Source organism: Lagenorhynchus albirostris, chromosome 13 (genome assembly GCF_949774975.1).
Source record: "Lagenorhynchus albirostris chromosome 13, mLagAlb1.1, whole genome shotgun sequence".
Classification (NCBI taxonomy): Eukaryota; Metazoa; Chordata; class Mammalia; order Artiodactyla; family Delphinidae; genus Lagenorhynchus; species Lagenorhynchus albirostris.
The window spans coordinates 11,185,804-11,209,403 of NC_083107.1; the positions used below are offsets into that span (position 1 = coordinate 11,185,804).

At 36.8% G+C, this 23,600-nt stretch overlaps 1 protein-coding gene across 1 annotated transcript in view; it reads right to left on the bottom strand.

The window, feature by feature from the left end:
- Positions 1-23,600, bottom strand: part of ANAPC1 (anaphase promoting complex subunit 1) — a 101,932-nt gene that overhangs the window by 47,658 nt on the left and 30,674 nt on the right. The window contains exons 17-25 of the mRNA XM_060169087.1: positions 23,280-23,467; positions 12,525-12,599; positions 10,236-10,504; positions 8,835-8,926; positions 7,878-8,026; positions 4,846-4,924; positions 4,412-4,448; positions 4,260-4,330; positions 2,189-2,367 (exon numbers count right to left, since the gene is read on the bottom strand). Of these exons, the coding sequence (XP_060025070.1) occupies positions 2,189-2,367; positions 4,260-4,330; positions 4,412-4,448; positions 4,846-4,924; positions 7,878-8,026; positions 8,835-8,926; positions 10,236-10,504; positions 12,525-12,599; positions 23,280-23,467 (1,139 nt within the window). The remainder of the gene's footprint in view (positions 1-2,188; positions 2,368-4,259; positions 4,331-4,411; positions 4,449-4,845; positions 4,925-7,877; positions 8,027-8,834; positions 8,927-10,235; positions 10,505-12,524; positions 12,600-23,279; positions 23,468-23,600) is intronic.

Sequence of the window (23,600 nt, forward strand, 5' to 3'; positions counted from 1 at the left end):
GTCTACATCAGTGCAGAGAAAAAATATATTCCAAAGCAGGGCTGGCTTGGGTTCCCAATACATACTGGGACTCTAACCTAAAAATCTTTTTTTTTTAAGTATAATTATATTGCCCACTTGGAAACATTCTTTACTGAGCCAAGGGGAAAGCTTTCAACTTACGACGATAGTCGGGAGGCTGATTCCATTGAAAGATATATTCTAAATAAACTGTAAAACTCTAACTATATCCTAAATATTCCAAAAAGGACACAAATTACTGCAAATGGAATATTAACCCCACGCACTAAAGAACCAACACCAATTTAAATACTGTCTTTAATTAATAGAAGCGGAAGAAAACAACCTGGAAGGATATAAACCAAGGGCTGGAGGAGGTCAGACAACACTTTCTCACTTCTGTGCTTTAAGTAGAATAAATCATGGTTGGTTTTCACTTTTTTTTTTCCTAAGTATGTTCCAACTATATTTCTTAAAAGGAAAGGGATTAAATGAAGCAAAACAAGTGAGGAGAGTTAATTCCTTGCTTATCATTCTGTCCTCATAAGCTCAGCACGTACTTTACTATGAGCCTTCCCAGTCCAAATAATTCAGTCAGACTTTAAGATAGATGTTAATAGCAGAAATCTCATTTTATCTCAGAGTTTTAACTCCTTTCACAAAAGATTAACTCCTAGGTGAAATGCTAAAGTTTTGCAACATTTAATGTGGAAGCAACATTAGCCTGAAAAAAGAATAAAGGTAGATATGACTAGATAATCAGTCTGACTTTAGTTGATAAAAATTTATTATAATTCCTATGGAATATCTAATCTTAAAAGACGCTACATTCTAATAGGTGAGTTAGCAATAAGATACAGACCCAAATAGCTGATAAATTTGAGACGAGTTATAAAATGTAACCTCAAATAACTGAACAAATTTAATTTAGCCAGAATTACTTAAAATGACATATAAATATAAATGAATAATTATCAATACCATTTGGCTTTAGTGCTAATGATGTTCTCATTCACAGTAATAAAAGAGGTCTATAAATGCTAAAGGCTTCTCTTGGTCAAGGTAAAGATAACCATATTATTAGCAAAAAAATTTGGTTTTCTGTTTAAAACAAGCCAAATGCTAATTCAACTAAGAGTTGTTATTTCAGTGCAGATTAAAAGACAGATGTGCTGGTACAACCCTGCTGGAGATGGGATCCCCCATGGAAACTGCTTCTGTCACAGATCCATTATACAACTCTGATGTTGGGAATAAATTTTGGTAACCGTCTCTGAAGAAGCGTTAATAGCCTAAGATCTAATGTGGATTATGAACAGTTATTGATTATTAATTGATTATTATGTGTTGGTTCAAAGGTTAATAAGAGATGAGCCAAATCTGCACTGTTTTCTCAGAGACATAAAGTACCAAAGTCACCAGGGGTGGAATAACCATCCCTGAATCCTCCTTGATCCTTAGAGTAAATGCAGTGCTACCATTTTTTTTTAAGTTAACTGGAGTTCTAGAAGAAGTTTTCAAAGTTCCATTTTTAAGTTTTAAAAGAGGCTGATTTTAAAAAGAAAGGAGGATAATGATATATTTCAATTTCTATTTGTAGGGTTTTAGAACCCATTCTTAAAAAAACAGATTTGAACATTGATGAAGGGCACTGTTTGAGGAGGGATAACATTAAGACGGCTTCTAAACAACTTTAGTGCCCCCCTGCAAAAAAACCTTTTTCCTGGGGCTTCAGTTTTATGTGATTAAAGATATATTTACACCTATGTAAAAGGTTAAATTTAAGAAATGTAACACATCAAAAAAGTATGAAGGATAAATAGTTATAATTTATTCAAATTCAGGACATTATGTGCTCTCCCTATTTCCACATAATAATTACAAAGTAGTTAATTACTAACATGGTGCAAGCAGGGAATCAGTCATGGTAGCTGCTATACTGACTCGGCACTTGTCCTGACTCAAGGCACAGAAAGGTCCAGGCAAAACAGAGCATTCACAAAATCTGTTCCCATGTTCGACTTACAATTAATAAGATTTGTCCAATTTTAAACTGTATCTAGCATATAATATAAAAGATAATCTGATATACACACTTGCAAAAAGACTTAAAGGAAAATGGAGAACATTTCTACTCTGCTTTTATTGAGGCTAAATCTGAATATGGACTTTCCATATTGATACTCACAGATTTCCCTTTGGGCAAGTTTCCTTCACAGGCCTGCTTGGAAAGATCCTGACGCCCAATCAAGAGGCAAACAGCTTCTGGCCAGTCTGAAGCAGGCTGCTCCCGACAGTGATAAATCGCATCTCTGATGGGAAGAGCAATTCCAAAGGGAAGGGTTTCCAAGTCTCTTAAAGCGAAACCTTGTGGTGAAAGGAAGGGAGAAAATTTTTCACTTAGACTTACCACTGTCCCAATTATTCTCTGAGTGAAGTTAGTAAACTCTATCCTAACAAATAAGCAAGAAATTGATTTTACTCATCTTACTACCAGACCAGTGTCTTGACCTCAGGGATGAGTATAAAATTTTGTTTTAAACAAAAAATTCCTAAAAACTTTAAGAAAAAGACAAACAATCCAATAGGAAAAACACAAAGGACAAAAAGACATTTCCCTAAGAGGAAACACAAATGGTCAATAAACATATGAAAAGATGCTCTATCCAATGAGTGATCAGGGAAATGTAAATTAAAACCACTAGAAAATAAAAGTTCACACTCATTTAACAGACACATATTAAAGTCAATCGATACCAAGTGTTGGTAACTACGTAGAGCAACAGTAATTCTCTTCCATAGCCAGTGGTGGTGTATACGGGTCCAACCACTTTGGAAAACATTCAGCACGTAGAGTTAGGTCCACCCCTACGGTCCATCAACAGACATACAGAAAGTTGTGTACATGGCACCAGGACATAAGCATTAAAATATTCATTAGTAATGTTTCATTATGGCAAAAAAGGGAAGGGAGGAAAGAGCCCAATTGCTATCATCAATAGAATGGATGAATAAGTTGTGATATATTCAAGCAGTAGATCATACAGCAGTGAAAATGAATGATCTTCTGCTACATGAGTCAACATGGATGAATCTTTAAATAATAATATTGAGTGAAGAAAATAAGATAGTAAAAAAACATGTTTATATTTATATCTATTTACATAAAGTTAAAAAACATACAACACTAAGCAATATATGAAGTGATAAAACTCAAAAAAAAAAAATGACAGAAGGTAATACAAAATTTAGGTAGGGTACGGTACAGGTACTTTACCTCTAGCGATGGGTGTATAAGAAAGGGAGGCCATGCAGGAATAGACCCACAGGGCTTTCTACTACACTGGCAATGTTTTATTTCTAATAGTGGGTCACCAGGACATCAATGTTCATTTTATTATTATTCTCTAAATACATTTTATACACTCTTATATGTACACCATATTTCATTTAAAAAAACTTCAAATCCTCAGGCTAATTAATTTCTTTGGTGATAATTTTCTAAATTTTGTAATATTATACGTTATTTATTAATATATAAAGTTGATCAATTATTGAGGTTAAATGCTATGTACTATACAAATGAACAGAACTCATATTTTCAGCATAAGTGTCTCATCTGTAATACTATATGACAATTACTGCAATTGTCAAGGAAGCATACACAAAAGCACAGGGAAAAACTAAGTCATTCAGAACATTCCCTAAATAAGAATTCAGAAACATCCTGTAATATTCATTAAAGCATTACCTTCTAACATACTACTCTATAACATTCTCCTTTTCTACATTTTCATATCAGTAATATTTTTTAAAAATTTTAGTTCATTTTTATAGGAAATTTTAGTATTTTACTCAGCTTAAAACCTAAAGGCACAGGCTTAGGAAGAGAGCATAAACTCTTTTCCTTCCTTTCCCTTGTCCCAGGTGAATCTGCCTCTTGGTGCATAAAATCCCTGGCCTGTATCATTCAAAAGCATACCCTGAAATATTTACACATTACTTTTAGATTTTGCCAGAAATACTCATTTCTGATAGCCCAGATATTAGTATAGGGAAGCTGTGAGACTGTCAGGGAAAGGAAGGGTGGCTTGATGGGCCATCATCTCCATCCTATGGGATCCTTCTGTAGAGCGAGAGGCCCTCCCTTCTCACGCCTTCCAGCTCTAGTGAGCTCTGAGGACGCAGGGCCTACTTAGGAAGGAGAGCCCAGGGAAAGGATTTCAAAGACACATGAAAAGTAACAAAGACCACCTTACCTACATTAGTCATCCAGACGACTAATTTCTCAGCTAGACTAGAAAGTGATGTAGAATGCCTGAAACTAAACCTATAAGAGAACAAACATGAAGTTATTAAACACGAAGTTATCAAACAGATTGTGTAAAAGCACAATCTGAATAAAAGTCACCTGTTCTCCTCTTGCTCTGCTTGTGACTTCTGTGGGGCTAAAACAAAACGAAACTTTATTTTGATAGTTATCCTGGTAAAGAAAACACATAACATGTAGAAAACATTTGCAAATAAAAATTCATTAATAAACAACTGCTAAAAAATAATAAGCAGTACTCTGGCAGGCTGGAAAGTATAATCATTTCCCTGGGGCTAAAACAGTCCTTTTTAGACACACTGAAAATGTAAAATTTGTCAGATTTTAAGCAAACTTGGTCTCTAAAAGTCAGATGTGGACTCCAGACTAAAACGGTGCAATTATGTCACCTCTAAAATGAAGCAAGACATGGCCTCTGAAGTACACTTAGAAATTTTTTAATTTTTTTTATCTCAACTCTGATATCAACATCTATAAAAATTTGTTTGGGGAAGCTTAACATTAGACTGACTTACCTATACTTATTCTGGATAAATACTGTGAGGATTCATCAGAAACAGAACTTTCATCACCAAGTATGTAGAGTGCAATACTCTGCATAAGGAGAAAGTTAACATTTTTTAAACTATTGGGGCATAATTACATACAGGAAAATTCACCCACTTTAAATGTACAGCTCTGTGTTTTGACAAATGTTACACAATCATATAACCACTACCACAGTCACGATACAGAATGCCTGCATCACACCAGAAAGTTCCCTGTGCCCCTTGGAGTCAATCCGCTCCCTCCCCTACGCCAAGCAGTGGAATCAACACATCTTTTTTCTCTCCCTAAATTTTGCCTACTCTACAATGTCATGCAAATGGAGTCACAGAACATGTAGTCTTCTGTGCCCTACTTCTTTAACTCAGCACTCCTTTGAGATTCATCCACGTTACTGCATGTATCAGTAGTTTGTTACTTTTTACTGCTGACGAGTATTCCATTATACAGGTGTACCAACCTTTGTTTATCTACTTATAAACTGATTGACATTTGGGTCATTTTTGGTGAGGTACACCTAACTCTCTACCCCCTCTAGGCCTAACCCTTCTCTGCTTCAGCCTTCAAAGTTCTTGTTTGAATACTTGCTACTACCACTAAGATCTACGCCTGCAGCTTTTTTTTTTTTCTGAAAGAAAGTAGCAGCATGATCTTATTAAAATTTCAGCACAATGCTGGAGGATCTTCAAGTCCTACATTCTAAACCAATACAAGCACTGCAAATGATATATTCCTAAAGCTAGCTGACATCATATCTAACAAAGATATAATATGAATATCTACAAATTGACTACTATTATTTAAGTTGGAAGCTGAACAACTCTGGCTTATTCATATTTCTCTAGCTCCCTTTTGGGTAGATATAACACTGAGTCTAACCCATTTCAGCAGAGTTGGACAGGACCAATATATCTGGTGATTGCACCTGAATGTTTCCACACAAGCAGCAAGGAATGAAAAAGTTCTGGGATTAAGCTGCTCTTAATACACTGTGAATGTATTTAACATCACTGAATTGTACACTTAAAATAGTTAAAATAATAAATATTATGTTATGTATATTTTATCAGCATTTTATTTTTAAAAGCAGATTACCATTCTGCGTGTCAATTTCAGAGCCACAGGGGGTTCTGAAGCCTTTCTCAACATGAAGCAAAGCAGAATGCAGAGTAAAGGAAAAGATGGGTGGGGAGCAAGGACATTCATATACTCCAGTGACATCTGGGAGAGGAGACAAAGAAATGGTTCTCTTCTAAGTCTGGGAAGGCTCCATCTCCAGAAAGGTCCACAAAAGACCTGTAGGCAGGCTACTCCAGTAGAGGGACCAAGAGAAAGGAGTGTGAAGGAACTCACCTTTGCCCACACCCTCTGGTTCTATTTGAGGGTCTGATCTTGGATTACCTATGTATTAACAAAATGAATTAATTTTTAAAAATAAAAATTGGGGCTTCCCTGGTGGCGCAGTGGTTGAGAGTCCGCCTGCCGATGCAGGGGACACGGGTTCGTGCCCCGGTCTGGGAAGATCCCACATGCCGTGGAGCGGCTGGGCCTGTGAGCCATGGCCACTGAGCCTGCGCATCCGGAGCCTGTGCTCCGCAACGGGAGAGGCCACAACAGTGAGAGGCCCGCGTACCGCAAAAAAATAAATAAATAAATAAAAATAAAAATTATTTTATTTTTAAAAATGCAAGTAGGATTTTTTGTAGCTATGGACAGGCTGATTATAAAGTTTAAATGGAAAGGCAAAGGAATTTAAATAGCTAAAACAATTTTGAAAAAGAAAAGTAATGGAAGGAAAAGTCATACTAACCAATTTTAAAACTTACTATAAAGCTACAGTAATCAAGAGTGTGTGGACCACAACACAGATCAATGGACCAGAATAAAAAGTCTAGAAACAGACGCACAAGAATGTGGTCAACTGATTCTTAATAAAAGTGCAAAAGAGAAAGAATAGTGTTTTCAACAGATGCTGTTAAAAGAATTGACCATCCAAATGGAATAAAAATCTCAACATAATCCTCACATCTTATAAAAATTAACAAAATGGATCATAGATCTAAATGTAAAACATAAAACTGTAAAACTTCTAGAAGAAAAGTAGAGAAAATCCTTGTGACCTAAACAATGAATTTATAGACATGACACCAAAAGCACAATCCATAAAAGAAAAAAAACTGGATAAACTGGCTTCATCAAAATTAAGCATTTTTGCTTCACAAAGGAAACATTAAGAGAACAATGGAACATGACAAACTACAGGAAAGAATACTTGAAATCCATAGATCTGACAAAACCTCATATCTAGGAATACTCAAAATATCACTAGCCATTAAGAAAACGCAAATTAAAACCACAATGAGATATCACTACACATCTATCAGAATGACAAAAATTACAAATCATGACAATACCAAACACTGACCAGGATGCAGGGAAATTGGAACTCTCACACATTGATGGTGGAAATGCAAAATGGTACATATACTCTGAAAAACACTTTACAGTTTCTTAAATATACATATATTAATCTTAAATATATACTTACTATATGGCCATCAATCACACCTCTGGGTATCTACCCTAGAGAAATGAAAACTTTTGTTCACACAAAAAACCTGGACATGAATGTTTACAGCAACTGTATTCATAATTGCTAACAACTGGAGTCAACCCAAATATCTTCAATGGATGAATGGATAAACCAATGTGATATATCCACACAATGTATAGCTGGCACTCAGCAATTAAGTGTAACGAACTGCTGATACAGCAACACTTGGATGAATCCCAAAAGCATGAGGGAATTTTCTGAGGTGGGTGATGGAACTGTTCTGAATCCTAATTATGGTGGTGATTACATGAACTCTACATTTGTTGAAATCCTCAGAGCTATATACAAAATGAAAAAAAAAAGTTAATTTAACTGTATGATAATTTAAAAAATTATACTGAAAGAGAAAAAGAAAAGAACAAGCTTGGCAACACTTCAAATACATACCAAGACTACAAGTCTGCTTCTTTCACAGATGACGGGGAGGTAAGGATAGGGTGGCATTCCTTCACCCTTCAGACAAGAACTCACCCACTGATAAATACTTGGTGGCTCAGAAGTAAAAAATGATGGATGATGCATAAATCCTGTTTGTCCTTTAAAATTAGACAAATGTTTATAAAGATACATTAATACAATACTGTTTTATTCTAAAGGAAAAATAATCAACAATATCTATCATTTGAAAACTATCAGAATAACATTTTTCCATAGTCTCCAAAACGCTTCATGTTTTCTGCCACAGTAAGTAACTGACCATATTATAATATGTGGAATTTAATTGACTAATATTTTATCCAATCCTGGAAGGAAATTTAGAAAATTCTTGTGTTCAAGGCATATAAAGAATCTAACCAAAAATTTCTGCCCTAACCCTAAAGATGAGAAAACAGACAAGACACCCAGGATTGTGCTCTGTTTTAACAACTGGGCCCCAATCCTGAGTCGCTTTAACTCGGGGTCTAAGACAGTACAGTGGTTATGGAAATGTTCTGTATCTGTTCTGTCCAATATGGCAACCACTAGCCCCATTTGGCTACCGAGCACTTGAAACACGGCCAGTGCAACTGAGGAACTGAATTTTTAATATAATTAACTTAGATAGCACATGGCAGGTGGCTACTAACTGCGCAGCACAGGACAGCAAAGCACCCTTGGCACTGGAAGCTCTAAGCTTTTGCAAGGCAGAAACTTAGGGATGAGTAACATTTTCCCCCTACACTGAAGAGATTATGGCTTACTACAAGTCAGAGATCGAACACTACAAACTAAAATCTGCCTGGTGGAAAGACAATGCCCCTGATTTAGAGGCCAATGGTAAGAAATATATCCTCTGCTATTCACCAAGAAAAATACAAGCAAATGTCACTACATTGTTCAGAAAACCTTTAACAGCACACTTACCTTGATCAATTGTACACACTTGTCCAGTAGTTTTGACAAGTGCTGGGTAATCTCTATAGTAATGATCTACATAAGCCTCCAATTTTAAGTCCCTAAAACAATAAGAACACATAAAAAAGAAATAACAAGGAAGGTATTATAGCACTTTCCTCCCAAAGAGTTAGAAGGACTCATCAGTTGAACTTTTCAATTAAAAAAATTTACTTATGAGAAAGAAGACAACCAGATCTAGAGCCTCTGTATTCTATTTCTGGACTTTAAAGTGCCCAGTATGACAAATGGAACCCAAACTCCTTTTGCCAGATGAATTTTGTGGATAAAACTACTGTGAAAACACTGTGGTCCATTTTCTCCTCTTTTAATTTATTAGCTGTGTGACTGTCAGCAAGTCAACTCTATGAATCTCAGTATTTTTTCTTCTAGAAAATGGAGAAACACCAGTTAACTCACTCTCAAGTTTTTAAGATTAAATAAGATAATATGTGTGAGAAATACTTTACAAAATGTAAAACATTTTACAAATGTTACCTGTTTCAGAGAGCCATGATTAGGGTTTGAAAATCATTTCATTACAAAAGTATTTTCATCATAGTAATGATTCGTCATTAAGAGAAACTGACCATCAATTAAAACTGCCATGTCTCAGAAAAGAATTTCAGTATCTCAAGGAAGATAACAGAAATTAGAAAACATACTACAACCTTAACACAGAGGTTGGCATTTTAATTCAAAGTTAACTTTCTTTATCACCAAGGGTCACAAAGGCTCAAATAACACCTAAGTATGACCTTCCCAGTTCAGTGTCAAACACAAGGTGCTAGAAAGGCTTTTAAAAATATTATCAGAACAATCTTATTATGGATCCACTACGAGAGCCTGAAAGACGGGGAAGACCACAGACTGAGACAACAAAGGAACAGCAAAGACAGCCCACGACTAGCAAACGGCACCTGTTCTTAGAAACAAACTTGAGCAAGTTTCCTCATCGCTGAAACAGGGATTGTAATACCTACTTTGACAATTCCTACATGTAAATTACGATTTTGTTCGCTATAAACACTATCTGAACATAGGCATTACTACGAAAACAGCAGGTGTCATTACAGACCTTTCACCACAGTCATCGTGTCAAAATGAAAGCTGAGCAGGTCATCCTCACCGTGTAACACACTCCGGTGTCTTCCCACTCATCTTAGGACAAAGACCAGCAACCCCAGCATGACCCACAAGCCCTTACATAGTGGATACCTTCAAACAATTCTGTGGTTTATAGAAAATGCTGTGGTTTGTTGAGACGGTAGATTTCAGAAATTTATTTACAAGCTTCCTATATGATATTCATGTCTAAGATCAAGTCAGCTAACGACCTCTTGAAGTTTCTAATCTACAAACAATATTTACCTTGCCAACTGAACGAGAAGTTCAACAAGTGAACGAATTCCTTCTCCCATTAGAGTGTTCAACTTAAGCTCCTCATAGACCAGGTGAAGAACAAAAAAAATTGCAGGTATGTGAGTGAAAAGAAGTGTAGAAGAGTCCAAACTGAGATTCTGTGACAAATCCTCATCCTTCAACTGTGAAACTTCCAAAGGACTCAAACATAAAGATCTATTCAAAAGATGAGACTCAACATTCTGGTGGTAGTCTGAATTTAGTAAATATTCCCAGTCCTGAGAAGAATAAAAAGGATATTAACTTTTTAAATAATCCCTCCTTGTAATGTCATCATTAAAAAAGAAAATCAAATTCACTTAAAACAATTCAAGTTCCATTTTCACATTAAGTTGTTAATAATATGAAAAATCACAATGCTGAAAAATTAGAACCAACACTTCAAATAGCTAAGCAGTTTCCAGGTGCCAGCAATAAATATTAAGACAAGACACCTTTAAAAACCACTTGAAAAAATGTAGTCATGCCCTTTTAGGGAAGAGACTTTGGAAGAAAAATCCTACTACCTAGGTAGAGATTGAGAGAGAAAAATTTAAGATTATCTTAGGCAATGTCTTATGAGCCAAAAGTAAAGAAGGAAAGGTGGGAAGTGTAGACAGGCAGGTATAAGGACCACTACGTTGATTTGGGTTTTAGTAAGAGGAGAGGTCTACTTGTATCCAGCTGGTATATGTATCTTTCAATGTTTATAAGATGATGACACTAGTAATGTGCTCAATAGTCAACTGAATTTTATATTCAAACTGTGCTACACTTTACAAGTATTAAGTGTGTTTTAGTTTCTACTTGTGATTTATTGTATTGTGTTGAGAGAATGTGGTCTATGGTTTTGTCACAACTTGGAATTTACTGGTGCTTTTGTCAGGCTTAATACAGTGTGTTATTCTAACTTAAAAACTCTTGGAACAGATATAGAACCAACCATAAAAGTAAAAAATTTATAAGTTAGACAACCAAAATAAAAAATTCTGCTCACCAAAAGACACTGTTAAGCCACATACTGGGAGAAAATATTCCCAAAATACACATATGACAAAGAATGTCATATCTAAAATATATAAAGAACTTCTACAGCTTAATAAATATTTTTTAAATCCAATTTAAAAATAGGTAAAACACCTGAACAGAAACTTCACACAAACATATGTAAGTAGCTAATAAGCACATGAAACAGTGCCTAACATCATTAGTCATTAGGGAAAGGCAAATTAAAACCTCTTAGAGAAACTGCTTCCACATATCCAAATGGTTAAAAGGAAAAAGACTGACAGCAAATATTGGCCAACTCATATATTACTCATCAGTGTTAACATGGTATAACCAGTCTGAGAACCAGCAATGACCCAACAAGTTGCTAGGTATTTAGCCAAGAGAAATGAAAATATATGTCCACAAAGACTTATTACTGAATGTTGGCAGCAGCTTTACACATAACAGTCAAATAACGGAAATGGGCTAGATATCCATCGGCGGAAGAATGAATAAACAAACTATGGTATATTCATACTACCCACCAAGAAAAAGACACAAACTACTGATATCTGCAACAACATGGATGAATCTCAAAAGCATTATGCTGAATGAAAAAAACCTTATGCCAAAGATTACATACTATATTCCTTCATTTATATCAAGTTCTAGAGCTGGCAACGCTAACATATGACAGAATTCAAATCAGTGGACGCTTTGAGAAGAAAAAAATGATTTAAAATGGCACGAGAGCTTTATGGAATGATGGAAATGTTTTGTTCTTGAGAGGAGTGTGGGTCACACGAGTGTGCATTTGTCAAAATTGATCAAACTGCATACTTAAGATCTGAGCATTTCATTTATGTAAATTAAACCTCAATTTTAAAAGAATGTTTTCAAACAACAAGAATACACCCATGGAATCTGATACGTTTGAAAACCTAAATTAAAGAAACACTGCTTAAAAAGGCAAATGCTATCACTTTAGGTGATCAATTGGCAGTAAAACATCTATAAACCCAAATTTAAATCACACAGCATTATGTATGTTTAGTAATTTTTAGATGATCATTAAAGACAAAAGTGAATAAATAGCCACAGAAAATGTAACAGGTCCTGTCCTTCAACATAGCTGTCATTCAGTATTAAAATAAGTAAAAGGTGTTAGAAATACATGCAAATCAACAGGAACACTACAAATGTGGGGGACCAGTATAATACTCACAGATTAAAGATTAATTTTTATTAGCAAGAAGAAACAATGCTTACATCATCAGATCCTGTCTCAGAAGGTCTTGCTTTTTTGGGTGCAATGACTGGAGAAAGTGATCCTTCAAAGTCGAACTGGAAGATAACCCCAAAAGAGAAGACAAAATCATGTAAATTTATCACTGACAACTGATCAACTTAAATGATTCTGAAATCAGTTCTACCAATTATGGAAACTGAGGAATGTCACCAAAACTCATTTTCTCATCTGGAAAAACATGGTACGAAAACCTTTCTTCTAGGATCATTGTGAAGATTAAATGAAATCATCTATGTAAAGCACCTAGTCCAGTGCCTGGGCTCACAGGTACTGCAATGGTAGCTTCCTTTCCTCCCCTACTTCTCTGATGACACAGATCTTCACTCCACTGGTAGAAAGAACAGGACCATTAGCTATACCCAAAATACGCCAAGTCTCAAAGAATCAACCCAGTGTCAGCCAAATGTCAGAACTTAGCAGACATTTATTTAGAGTCTGTCTACAGTGACAGTCTAACAATTCTATGGCAGAGATGGGTAGCTACTCTCCAAAATCTGTGTTCTCCTCTTTCTCCTGGACCCACAGCCACGCTATGTATCCCTGCCCCCTCACAGTTAGCCGTGGCCCTCTGACAGTGTGATTATGAATGAAAGCAGATGTCACCACTGCCAGGCCCAGTTCCTGAAAACCTCCCTTTCATGCTCCCCTAGGCTCTTTCCCTTGCATCTAGCATCAACCCTAAGGCTATCTTTGAAGCCTCACGTTGAAGACAGATGCTCCATCAGCCTGGGTCCCTAATAACCATGAGGCCTGTTTACCTGCTAAATACTGTTATATGAACAAGATACACATTTTTATTGTGTGTGAGCCATTATATCTTTTGAGAGTTTTCTGTTATAATAGTTAGCCTATCCTAATGCAGTTACATAAAAGCAATTTTCTAAAAGTTCAGTCTTATTCAATTCCCTCTGGCATAACCTTTGCCACCTGCTACTTTACACAGGCACTGAACTACCAACTAACCAACCATAACCCTATAAATAGCAATAGCTATTTTCCTACGCTATAAAAACTTACATATTTATCAATTAATCTCATTCATCTGAAAGTTTATTTCTATATAAAAACTAAACATAGATAGCAATAATTTTTAAAACTGAATGTTTAAATATAAAACTGCATAAAGTACTTTTTTAAACTGAATAAAGTAATTTAAAAAACTGATCAAGAGAACAGGTTTTCTTGTGAAGCATTTAAATAAAACACAGCCCAACTTACATACAATATTATCAAAAAACAAAAATAACAAGAGCAAAATCAAAGCAACAGATGAAATGATAGCTATCTTACCTAAAACTTCAACCAAATAGAGCATACATGTGTGCACGCGCACACACACATAGTCTTAAGTCCCACAGTCAGAAAGAATGTCCCAGCTATGGTTATCAGGTTCATTAAGACCTGGAGTTATGGGAAAGGACAGTGGAGATTGTCTGATACAGATACCTCTTTGTGACATATATGGATCTGTCTTATTTTCATTATTTTAATATGTCACAGGTTAGCCAATCCTGTTATATAATTCTGTTGATCCCTGACCTTGATCTATCACAACCTGGATATAAAATATTCATTTATCTGCCTTCCCCTAGGACAGTCAATTCCATGAGAGGAACTATCTGTCTTCTCTAATGCGTATCTGAAAAGCCTGGCTTCATGCCTAGCCCACATCAGGGACTCAATATCTATCTAATGAAAATATGAGCATCCCAAAGGACAGAACAGTTAACCCTAGATGCAACCACTCACAGAATGTAAGAACCAAAAAGAAATGTCTGGCCCAGTCCGCTCACTTAACTAATTAGTGAATTAAGGAAGGCCCAAAGAAATGCCAAAATCACAGAGCTAGTCATTGGCAGAAATTCGGTACTCTACCCTCCACTCTATTACTTAAATGAAAACAAAAAAGAGATATATCTGGACAAAGCAAAATAAAAACCATTTGCCACTGAGGACCATTTCATCCTGAGCTTTGACGGCGAGGACAAAAGACAGCAGGGTTTAACTATGCAGTCCTACAAATAAATGTCAGAGCTGATTTCCTCGTTCCTTCCTTTAGGGCTATCATGCAATAAGTAAATCAAAGAATCATGTTCTTCCTTACAAAAGAAAAAAACTGTGGGTGCTCAGTCCTAACCACAACATGGAAACACGAGGGGGCACTGGCTCTCTGCTAGAGAATGGGGCACAGTGATCTGTATTCCTCAACAAGTTCCACAGGACAGTAACATACAAAAACTACAAGAAGCTGAAGTGGACTTATTCATATTGTAGAAATCCTCAGTTTCTATAAGGCACAATTTTTCCATATTTAATAAAGAATGGAAAAATCTGGAATGAAGTAGCATTCATGCAATTGTTTGGAATAAGAAAATTGTCCCTATTTTCCCAGGAAAATTTTTCCCAAGGAAATTGCAGAGGGCGATTCTTTCACATGATGCAACAGACACAAAATGTTAAAATACTTCATTCAGGTGGAAAAGGGCATTCATTCAACAAATGTTCACTAAACAGCCACCTATGCCAGGCACTACTGTAGGTCCTAGAGATAGAGTAGTGAACAAAACCAAACAAAAATCCCTGCCCATACAGAATTTTCCTGTGGGAGGAGAAGAGACACACAAACAAAATAAATAAAATATACAGCATATTATATATAATTAGTGCTAAGAGAAAAAAAAGGTAAAGGGGATCATAAGGGGGGCATGGAGTGTAGGTACAATTCTACACAGAATGGACAGGGCAGGCTGCACTGAGGTGACATCTGGAAAAGGCCTCAGCTTGTCTTGTCTGAGGGAAGTCATTTTCTCCAGGGGTAACAGTAAGTGCAAAGACCCTGAGGCAGGAACATGCTTGGTGTGTTCAGGGGAAACAATGGAAACCAGCGTGGTGGGGACAATGCGAGCAAGGCAGGGATGAGTAAGCAGTAAAACCAGACGTAAGAGAAGCTGGGTCACATGGTGTCTTGCAGGCCTTTGGCTTTTACTGAGTAGGATGGGAAGGCACTGGAGGGTTCTGAGCAGAGGAGTGACTTGATCTGACTTTATTGGACAGGATTACTTTGGTTGCTAGGTGGAGAGGAGAATGAAACAGGTAAGCCATGAAATGCAAGTCAAAAAATAGAAACTACAGGGGGCTTCCCTGGTGGCGCAGTGGTTGAGAGTCCGCCTGCCGATGCAGGGGACATGGGTTCGTGCCCCGGTCCGGGAAGATCCCACGTGCCGCGGAGCGGCTGGGCCCATGAGCCATGGCCGCTGGGCCTGCGCATCCGGAGCCTGTGCTCCGCAACGGGAGAGGCCACAACAGTGAGAGGCCTGCGTACCACAAAAATAAATAAATGATAAAAACTATAAATGACCAATGAGAATATTAAAAAGCCATTCCCATTTACTTATACAGAAATAACATAATAGTTCTGAGTTGGCAAAGGTTCACCCCACTCAAATAATCAATGTGGTGAAATGGGCACCTTTAAATGATGCTGGTGAAAATGTTGATTGCACAACCCTTTTTGAACATTACTTGACCTACTAATCCCTCTTTTAGGGTTTAATTCTTGGGAAATGACTAGAGATGTACAGATTTACATATAAAAGAATGTTTGCAAATTACTCATAAAAAAACTGGTTCAACAATGTTCAGTTATTAGCCATTAATCATGATAAAACCACATGGTAGCCTATAAAATGAAGGGGGTTTTTTGAAGAATTTTTAATGATATAGGAAATTTTCATTGATATCATGTTTATCTATAAAGCAAAAGCAAAACGTTTAGAGTGGTTGTCTCTGAGTAGCAGTATTTTCCTCTTAGTTCCTCCATTTTCCAAATTCTCCTCAGTAAGCATGTATACTTCCATAATAAAAAAAAAACAAATGATATTTTAAAATGGATTTGCTGGTATGAAACTAAAATGTATAGACAAGTACAGCTGAGTTACCTGGAGAAAGGTAAGTGTGTTCTACAGTGATTTCTTCAGAGTGACCCAGGCAAGGTTGTCCTGGGAGTGATCTCCAGAGGCAAAAGGAAATCACCAATACTGAAGACGCTACCCTGATTTTGTAAATAACCTATTAAGGGCCTGGAAGAAAGTTTCTAGGGAGGGAGATGAGGAATGCAGCTTTGTATCATTAGCAGACTACATACTTAGGCTAAAGTACTTTAAATCTCCATCAAATCAAACCTTCCTCCTCACAGACCAAGCAATTGTGTGTGAAAACACAGTCTGGGCTTCAGAAAAGAACATTAAGCCATGAGTCAGAAGATAGAATGAAGGCCCAGTTTTGAGCAAATCTCTAGTCGGTGATTTCTTCGTGATTCAGTTTCTTCATCAATAAAATCAAGACTACTACTACTAATCTGAGCATAACTTATAGCCATTTTACAAAGCTGAAATGAGAAATAGTGGCCAAAGTGCTTTACCATATTATGAAAATGCAATAATTCTAATTACTAGTAAAATGTTATTAAATGTAATGATATTTGACTTAAAATGTATAGACACAATAAGCCTTAACATATTCCATTTTGTTGAATGAAGTATGCCCATTAGTAAACTGATATGTTATATACTCTGCTGCACAACCAATTATGCAAACATCACTGGTGGATTTGTTTTTTGGTTTGCTTGCTCTCTTCTTTCTTTCTTTCTTTTTTATTACATTTTTAAATTTTTTTAATAATTATTTTTTATTTTAATAACTTTATTTTATTTTCCTCTTTCTTTCTTTCTTTTTTTTCTCCCTTTCATTCTGAGCCATGTGGATGACAGGCTCTTGGTGATCCAGCCAGGCATCAGGGTTGTGCCTTTGAGGTGGGAGAGCCAAGTTCAGGACATTGGCCCACAAGAGACCTCCCAGCTCCACATAATATCAAACGGCGAAAATCTTCCAGACATCCCATCTCAACGCCAAGACCCAGCTCCACTCAATGACGAGCAAGCTACAGTGCTGGACACCCTATGCCAAACAACTCGCAAGACAAGAACACAACCCCACCCATTAGCAGAGAGGCTGCCTAAATCACAATAAGGTCACAGACACCCCTAAACACACCACCAGACATGGACCTGCCCACCAGAAAGACAAGATCCAGCCTCATCCACCAGAACACAGGCACTACTCCCCTCCACCAGGAAGCCTAAACAACCCACTGAACCAACCTTAGCCACTGGGGGCAGACACCAAAAACAACAGGAACTACGAACCTGCAGCCTGTGAAAAGGAGACCCCAAACACAGTAAGTTAACCAAAATGAGAAGACAGAGAAACACACAGCAGATGAAGAAGCAAGGTAAAAATCCACCAGATGTAACAAATGAAGAGGAAATAGGCAGTCTACCTCAAAAAGAATTCAGAATAATGATAGTAAAGATGATCCAAAATCTTGGAAATAGAATGGAGAAAATATAAGAAATGTTTTACAAGGAGCTAGAAGAACTAAAGAGCAAACAAACAGTGATGAACAACACAATAAATGAAATTAAAAATTCTCTAGAGGGGATCAACAGCAGAATAACTGAGGCAGAAGAACGGATAAGTGACCTGGAAGATAAAATAGTGGAAATAACTACAGCAGAGCAAATAAAGAAAAAAAAAAGAATTGAGGACAGGCTCAGAGACATCTGGGAGAACATTAAATGTACAAACATTCAAATTATAGGGGTCCCAGAAGAAGAAAAGAAAAACAAAGGGACTGAGAAAATATTTGAAGAGATTATAGTAGAAAACTTCCCTAATATGGGAAAGGAAATAATCAATCAAGCCCAGGAAGCACAGAGAGTCCCATACAGGATAAATCCAAGGAGAAACACGCCAAGACACATATTAATCAAACTATCAAAAACTAAATACAAAGAAAAAATATTAAAAGCAGCAAGGGAAAAACAACAAGTAACATACAAGGGAATGCCCATAAGGTAAACACTTGATCTTTCAGCAGAAACTCTGCAAGGCAGAAAGGAGTGGCAGGACATATTTAAAGTGATGAAGGGGAAAAACTTACAACCAAGATTACTCTACCCAGCAAGGATCTCATTCAGATTCGATGGAGAAATTAAAACCTTTACAGACAAGCAAAAGCTAAGAGAATTCAGCACCACCAAACCAGCTCTACAACAAATGCTAAAGGAACTTCTCTAGGCAGGAAACACAAGAGAAGGAAAAGACCTGCAATAACAAATGCAAAACAATTAAGAAAATGGTAATGGGAACATAGCTATCGATAATTACCTTAAATGTAAATGGATTAAATGCTCCAACCAAAAGACACAGACCGGCTGAATGGATACACAAACAAGACCCATACATATGCTGTCTACAAGAGACCCACTTCAGACCTAGGGACACGTACAGACTGAAAGTGAGGGGATGGAAAAAGATATTCCATTCAAATGGAAATCAAAAGAAAGCTGGAGTAGCAATTTTCATATCAGACAAAATAGACTTTAAAACAAAGACTATTACAAGACACAAAGAAGGACACTACATAATGATCAAAGGATCAATCCAAGAAAAATAAAGAATGTTACAAGAGACAAAGAAGGACACTAATAATGATCAAGGAATCAATCCAAGAAGAAGATACAACTGTAAATATAGGAGCACCTCAATATATAAGGCAAATGCTAACAGCCATAAAAGGGGAAATGACAGTAACATAAACATAGTAGGGGACTTTAATACCCCACTTTCACCAATGGATAGATCATCCAAAATGAAAATAAATAAGAAAACACAAACTTTAAATGATACATAAAACAAGATGGACTTAATTGATATTTATAGGACATTCCATCCAAAAACAAAAGAATACACTTCCTTCTCAAGTGCTCATGGAACACTCTCCAGGACAGATCATATCTTGGATCACAAATCAAGCCTTGGTAACTTCAAGAAAATTAAAATCGTATCAAGTATCTTTTCCGACCACAATGCTATGAGACTAGATATCAATTACAGGAAAAAAATCTGTAAAAAATAAAAACACATGGAGGCTAAACAATGCACTACTTAATAACCAAGAGATCACTGAGGAAATCAAAGAGGAAATTAAAAAATACCTAGATGTAAATGACAATGAACACACGATGACCCAAAACCTATGAGATGCAGCAAAAGCAGTTGTAAGAGGGAGGTTTACAGCAATACAATCCTACCTTAAGAAACAAGAAACATCTCAAATAAACAACCTAACCTTACACCTAAAGCAATCAGAGAAAGAAGAACAAAATAACCCCAAAGTTAGCAGAAGGAAAGAAATCATAAAGATCAGATCAGAAATAAATCAAAAAAAATAAAGGAAACGATAGCAAAGATGAATAAAACTAAAAGCTGTTTCTATGAGAAGATAAACAAAATTGATAAACCATTAGCCAGACTCATCAAGAAAAAAAGGGAGAAGACTCAAATCAGTAGAGTTAGAAATGAAAAAGGAGAAGTAACAACTGACACTGCAGAAATACAAAGGATCATGAGAGATTACTACAAGCAACTATATGCCAATAAAATGGACACCCTGGAAGAAATATACAAATTCTTAGAAATGCACAACCTTTCGAGACTGAACCAGGAAGAAACAGAAAATATGAACAGACCAATCACAAGCACTGAAATTGAAACTGTGATTAAAAATCTTCCAACAAACAAAAGCCCAGGACCAGATGGCTTCACAGGCGAATTCTATCAAACATTTAGAGAAGAGCTAACACCTATCCTTCTCAAACTCTTCCAAAATATAGCAGCGGGAGGAACACTCCCAAACTCATTCTACGAGGCCACCGTCACACTGATACCAAAACCAGACAAAGGGGGCTTCCCTGGTGGCGCAGTGGTTGAGAGTCTGCCTGCCGATTCAGGGGACATGGGTTCGTGCCCTGGTCCAGGAAGATCCCACACGCCGCGGAGCAACTGGGCCCGTGAGCCATGGCCGCAGAGCCTGCGCATCCGGAGCCTGTGCTCCGCAATGGGAGAGGCCACAGCAGTGAGAGCCCTGTGTACCACAAGAAAAAAAAAAAACAAAAACCAAAGATGTCACAAAGAAAGAAAACTACAGGCCAATATCACTGATGAACATAGATGCAAAAACTCTCAACAAGATACTAGCAAACAGAATCCAACAGCACATTAAGAGGATCATACACCATGATCAAGTGGGGTTTATCCCAGGAATGCAAGGATTCTCCAATATACACAAATCAATCAATGTGATACCCCATATTAACAAATTGAAGGAGAAAAACCATATGATCATCTCAACAGATGCAGAGAAAGCTTTAGACAAAATTCAACACCCATTTATGACAAAATCCCTCCAGAAAGGAGGCATAGAGGGAACTTATCTCAACATAATAAAGGCCATATTTGACAAACCCACAGCGAACATCATTCAATGGTGAAAAACTGAAACCATTTCCACTAAGATCAGGAACAAGACAAGGCTGCCCACCTTCACCACTACTATTCAACATAGTTTTGGAAGTTTTAGACATGGCAAGCAGAGAAGGAAAAGAAATAAAAGGATTCCAAATTGGAAAAGAAGAAGTAAAGCTGTCACTGTTTGTAGATGACATGATACTATACATAGAGAATCCTAAAGATGCTACCAGAAAACTACTAGAGCTAATCAATGAATTTGGTAAAGTATCAGGATACCAAATATATGCACAGAAATCTCTTGCATTCCTATACACTAATGATGAAAAATCTGAAAGTGAAATTAAGAAAACACTCCCCTTTACCACTGCAACAAAAAGAATAAAATATCAAGAAATAAACCTACCTAAGGAGACGAAAGACCTGTATGCAGAAAATTATAAGACACTGATGAAAGAAATTAAAGATGATACAAATAGATGGAGAGATATGAGATATATACCATGTTCTGGGATTAGATCAATATTGTGAAAATGACTATACTACCCAAAGCAATCTACAGATTCAGTGCAATCCCTATCAAACTACCAATGGCATTTTTTACAGAACTACAACCAAAAATCTCACAATTTGTATGGAAATACAAAAGACCCCGAATAGCCAAAGGAATCCTGAGAAAGAAAAACAGAGCTGGAGGAATCAGGCTTCCTGACTTCAGACTATACTACAAAGCTACAGTAATCAAGACAGTATGGTACTGGCACAAAAACAGAAATATAGATCAATGGAACAGGATAGAAAGCCCAGAGATAAACCCACGCACATGTGGTCACCTTATCTTTGATAAAGGAGGCAAGAATATACAGTGGAGACAAGACAGACTCTTCAATAAGTGGTGCTGGGAAAACTGGACAGCTACATGGAAAAGAATGAAATTAGAACACTCCCTAACACCATACACAAAAATAAACTCAAAATGGATTAAAGATCTAAATGTAAGGCCAGACACTATCAAACTCTCAGAGGAAAACATAGGCAGAACACTCCATGACATAAATCACAGCAAAATCCTTTTTGACCCACCTCCTAGAGAAATGGAAATAAAAACAAAAATAAACAAATGGGACCTAATGAAACTTCAAAGCTTTTGCACAGCAAAGGAAACCATAAATAAGACGAAAAGACAACCCTCAGAATAGGAGAAAATATTTGCTAGTGAAGAAACTGACAGAGGATTACTCTCCAAAATTTACAAGCAGCTCATGCAGCTCAATATCAAAAAAACAAACAACCCAATCCCAAAATGGGCAGAAGACCTAAACAGACATTTCTCCAAAGAAGATATACAGATTGCCAACAAACACATGAAAGAATGCTCAACATCATTAATCATTAAAGAAATGCAAATCAAAACTACAATGAGATATCATCTCACACTGGTCAGAATGGCCATCACCAAAAAGTCTACAAACAATAAATGCTGGAGAGGGTGTGGAGAAAAGGGAACACTCTTGCACTGTTGGTGGCAATGTAAATTGATACAGCCATTATGGAGAACAGTATGGAGGTTCCTTAAAAAACTAAAAATAGAACTACCATACGACCCAGCAATCCCACTACTGGGCATATACCCTGAGAAAACCATAATTCAACAAGAGTCACGTACCACAATGTTCATTGCTGCTCTGTTTACAATAGCCAGGACATGGAAGCAACCGAAGTGTCCATCAACAGATGAATGGATAAAGAAAATGTGGCACATATATACAATGGAATATTACTCAGCCATAAAAAGAAACGAAATTGAGTTATTTGTAGTGAGGTGGATGGACCTAGAGTCTGTCATACAGAGTGAAGTAAGTCAGAAAAAGAAAAACAAATACCGTATGCTAACACATATATATGGAATCTAAAAAAAGAAAATGGTCATGAAGAACATAGGGGCAAGACGGGAATAAAGACACAGACCTACTAGAGAATGGACTTGAGGATATGGGGAGGGGGAAGGGTAAGCTGGGACAAAGTGAAAGAGTGGCATGGACATATGTACACTACCAAATGTAAAACAGATTAGCTAGTGGGAAGCAGCCGTATAACACAGGGAGATTAGCTCTGTGCTTTGTGACCACCCAGAGGGGTGGGATAGGGAGGGTGGGAGGGAGGGAGACGCAAGAGGGAAGTGATATGGGGATATATGTATAACTGATTCACTTTGTTATAAAGCAGAAACTAACACACCACTGTAAATCAATTATACTCCAACGAAGATGTTAAAAAAAATTATGCAAACATTACATTGATAACAACAGAATATCTCAGGAGGAAAAACAATTATCTGTACTTACATTCCTTGTCCATGCTAAGCGGTCTGTGTTATAACCCATCATGTTCATGAGACAAGTCACAAATAAGTTCCACTCTGAGTGATAACTGGGTCCTCCTGGAGCACTGTGGACACTGTACCACTTGACAAGCATCTGAACAGCTACTTCTTTTGGCAGGATAAATTTAATTGCTTGCAAACAAGTTTGTACTATTAAAAGCAAAGATTAATTTTAGTATGCTTCCTATGCATGCATTTCTTTTCCCCTTTTACTAAGAACATTTTTTAATTACTACTATACAAAGGCCAAGTACTATGAAAAAAGAACTGCCATTAAAGAGCC